The sequence below is a fragment of the Cebus imitator genome, unplaced genomic scaffold (assembly GCF_001604975.1).
Source record: "Cebus imitator isolate Cc_AM_T3 unplaced genomic scaffold, Cebus_imitator-1.0 Scaffold384, whole genome shotgun sequence".
NCBI lineage: Eukaryota > Metazoa > Chordata > Mammalia > Primates > Cebidae > Cebus > Cebus imitator.
Window position 1 is genome coordinate 2,347,818 of NW_016107699.1, and position 3,475 is coordinate 2,351,292.

At 65.4% G+C, this 3,475-nt stretch overlaps 1 protein-coding gene across 3 annotated transcripts in view; it reads right to left on the reverse strand.

Annotated features, from left to right (window-relative positions):
* PTDSS2 (phosphatidylserine synthase 2) overlaps positions 1-1,925 on the reverse strand; it is a 40,817-nt gene extending 38,892 nt beyond the window's left edge. For all 3 annotated transcript variants that reach the window (XR_001818849.2, XM_037731136.1, XM_017507885.2), the window contains exon 1: positions 1,572-1,925. Coding sequence is in view for 1 of the 3 variants with exons in the window: in XM_017507885.2 (XP_017363374.1) it covers positions 1,572-1,753 (182 nt within the window). In the remaining 2 variants the exon portion in view is untranslated. The remainder of the gene's footprint in view (positions 1-1,571) is intronic.
* Between the last annotated feature and the right edge of the window lie 1,550 nt (positions 1,926-3,475).

The following is a 3,475-nucleotide window of genomic DNA, read 5'->3' on the forward strand; positions in this document are numbered from 1 at the left end:
CTCCCTGGTCCTGGGTGGGCTGTGCGTGCTCCCTGGCCCTGGGTGGGCTGCGTGCGCTCCCTGGTCCTGGGTGGGCTGGGTGGGCTGGGCGTGCTCCCTGGCCCTGGGTGGGCTGCGTGCGCTCCCTGGTCCTGGGTGTGCTGTGTGTGCTCCTGGCTTCTCCCACACTCAGCCCCTCTCCAGCCAGAACATTCTGTGCCTTCTGAAGTTCCATGCCTGTGCCAGACTGTAAACTTCTTGTTTAGTTCTTATTCCTTAGAACGCTAACTGACATGCAGCAGGGTCTCCAAAATGTGCTGAATGGCCAAAAGAGAAACAAGAAGGGCCAGTGCAGCCTCCTTACTGCAGGACCTCGGAGATCCCGGTGGTCCCTGGCCGTGCTGCGGGAGGACTGTGCTACCCCTTCCGCCTGAAGGGGCGTGGCGGGGCCTCTGAGGGGGAGGCCCGATGTCCATGGGGCCGAGGCCAGAGGGTCCACGCAGCATGTACCCCACGTCCTCTGCCTCTCGACGGCTCTACAGGCAACCAAAGCAGAGCTTGGACACCCTCCCCGCAACGGCGGCTGCCCACGGCCCACGGAAGACCCTGCGTGGGTCCGGACGCAGGGCTGCCTCCCCCACCCCAATCCGCTTTCCCACCACTCGGAAGGACTCTCTCGAGCTTCGGCTGCTGGGGACAGGCTGGGCCTGTGAGGTCTGCCCCGTGGCGCCTTCCCCTGACACGCCCCCTCCTCACCCCTCAGCCTTGTTCTCCCACCATCCCGCGGTTCTCTCGGAAGCGTCCGCGCCGCCTCCCTCCCACCGCCGGCCGCGGGCGTCTGTGTCTCCCACACGCTCTCCTCAGGCTGAGGCCACTTTTACTGCACCTGCGCCCAGGGCCTTCCCAGGACGCGAACTGTGCACCGTGCGGCGAGGAGAGGCGGCTCGCAGGCCTCGCAGCGGAGCCAAGGGCCAGCCGGGGGTCGCGGCGGGGGCGGGGGCGGGGGCGCGCCCGGAGCCTGCCTGGACCGAGCGCCACCCTCCAGCGGCTCCCGGGACCCCCTCCGCCTCCAGCCCGGGAAAGGCAGCGCGGCGGACGCGGGACCCCAGGCTCGGCGGGGGCTGAGCGGCGCAGGGAGGACGCGTGGCCGCGCTGGGGGCCGCTGGGAGAGGCGCAGAGCCCGGATTCCCCCAACGCCGCAGCACGCGCGACACTGTCACCAACGCGGCCGCCGCGCGGGGGTCGGGGCGACACACGCACGAGATGATGTCGCGCAGCCACAGGCGGAACGACGGGACACGGGTCAGGCGTGGACGGAGACCAGAGAAAGCGCTTCTGGGGCGGCGCGGAGGCGGGCGGCGGCGAGAGGGGCGCCAGGCAGCCCCGGGGAGGTCCGGCCAGGGCCTCCCGCGCCCGCAGCGCCCCCCGGCCCCGCCACGCCCGGCCTCGGGAGCTCGGTCCGGCCGCTGCCCGGGAGCCGGCGCTGCACACCCTCGAAGCCCGGCCGCAGCCCCGGACCGCAAGGCGGCGGAAGGGCGCCGCCGGGACCCCCGGGCCGAGGGCGCCGCCCCGCGCCGCCCCCCGTTCCTCACCAGAAGAAGGTGTTGGTGCCGTCGTCGTACACCTCGGACTCGGTGCTGCGGCGGCCCGCGCCCGGCCCGGTGTCTCGGCCGGCAGACGGCCCGTCAGGCGGCTCCTCCAGCGAGGCCTTGCCCGCGGGCACCGGGGACCCGGGCCGCGGACCCCCGGCGTCCCTGCGCTCGCCCCTCCGCATGGCGTTTCGGCCCGGAGCCGCTCCGCCCGGCGCCTCGACCTCACGCACACCGGGTCACCGGCGAGGGAACGCGCCACGCACCGCGCGGGGAGCGCCGGGAAGGGGTCGCGGCGCTAGCCCGCGGGGTCTCCGGAGAGCGGCGCGGGGCCGGCGAGAAAAGGGTGTGCGGTGCATTGTGGGGCTTGTAGTCCGCGCGGGGCACGCTGGGCCTTGTGGTCCGACGTCGCGGGTGAGGCGCGGGGCTTGCCGGGAAGGATGCCACCTGGTTGCCAGGTAACCGGAGCCGGCCCGCCTGGCGACCGCGGCCGCGGGGACCGAGCGGCGGGTGGCGGGGGTCTCGCCAAGGCCGCCGGACCTCGGAGGTAACCACAGACACCCCCAGCGGCCTGGCCCGAGGCCCTCCACCCCTTCGCCCCTTCCTCGCCGACGGATCCTGGAGCCCAGCCCGGTTCTCCCTTTGGGCGCGTCCCGACCCTTCACCCCGGTGCCATCTAGGTCTTTTTTTTTTTTTTTTTCCTTTTTTTTGCGATGGAGCCTGGCTCTGTCGCCTGGGCTGGAGTGTAATGGCGAGATCTCGGCTCACTGCAACCTCCGCCTCGCGGGTTCAAGCGATTCTCCTGGCTCAGCCTCCCGAGCGGCTGGGATTACAGACGCCTGCCTCCACGCCTGGCTAATTTTTGTATTTTTTTTTTTTTTTCAGTACAGACGGGGTTTCCCCATGTTGGCCAGGCTAGTCTTGAACTCCTGACCTCAGGTGAGCCGCCCGCCTTCCAAAGTGCGGGGATTACAGGCGTCAGCCACCGCGTCCTGCCCGATCTGGGTCAGTTTTTTCGCGGGATCTCGTGAAATTGGGCGCCAAGGATGGCGCGGACACGCTGGCTTTGGTTGACTCAAATTGTTGACACGGTACCCCACAAAAAAGTTAGCTCCTGAGCCACTTTGAAAAGCAAGATGGCAGCTCCTCAAACATGGAAACACGTGTCCACGCCAGACTTACACATGCACGCTCATAGCTGCAGCATCCTGGTAACAGCGGCCATAGAGGAGCGAAGCGTGTGCACGCTACAGCACGGCTGGACCCTGAAAACACTGTGGGAAGCAGGCTGGGTGCGCTGGCTCACGCCTGTAATCACAGCACTCGGGGAGGCCCAGGCAGCAGATCACCTGAGGTCAGCAGTTGGAGACCAGACTGGGCAACATGTCGAAACCTCATCTTTAATAAAGATACAAAAACTAGCCAGGCGTGGTGGACGGCTGTAATCCCAGCTACTCCGGAGGCTGAGGTAGGAGAATCATTGCACCCTGGAAGCGGAGGTTGCAGTGAGCTGAGATCGCGCCGCTGCGCTCCAGCCTGGGCTGCAGAGCGAGACTCCGTCTCAAAAAAAAAAAAAAAAAGAAAAAATATTATTCTAGGTAAAAGAAGTCAGTCGCAGGAGACTAGGCATTATGTGATCCATTTATATGAAATGTCCAGAAAATGCAAATCTATGAAGACAGGAATTAGTTTCTACCAGGGACTGGGGAAGGCGTAATAAGGGACGACTGCTAAAGGGCAGCAGGTTTCTTCTGGAGCAATGAAAATGCTCTAAAATTGACCTCGGCTCCCATCTTGAAGGTACTAAAAAACCACTGAACTCTACACTCTGAATGAGTTGAATGGGTGAACTGCGTGGTATGTGAAGTGTATCTTGTATCAGCTTTATTGAAATAGAATTCACGGGC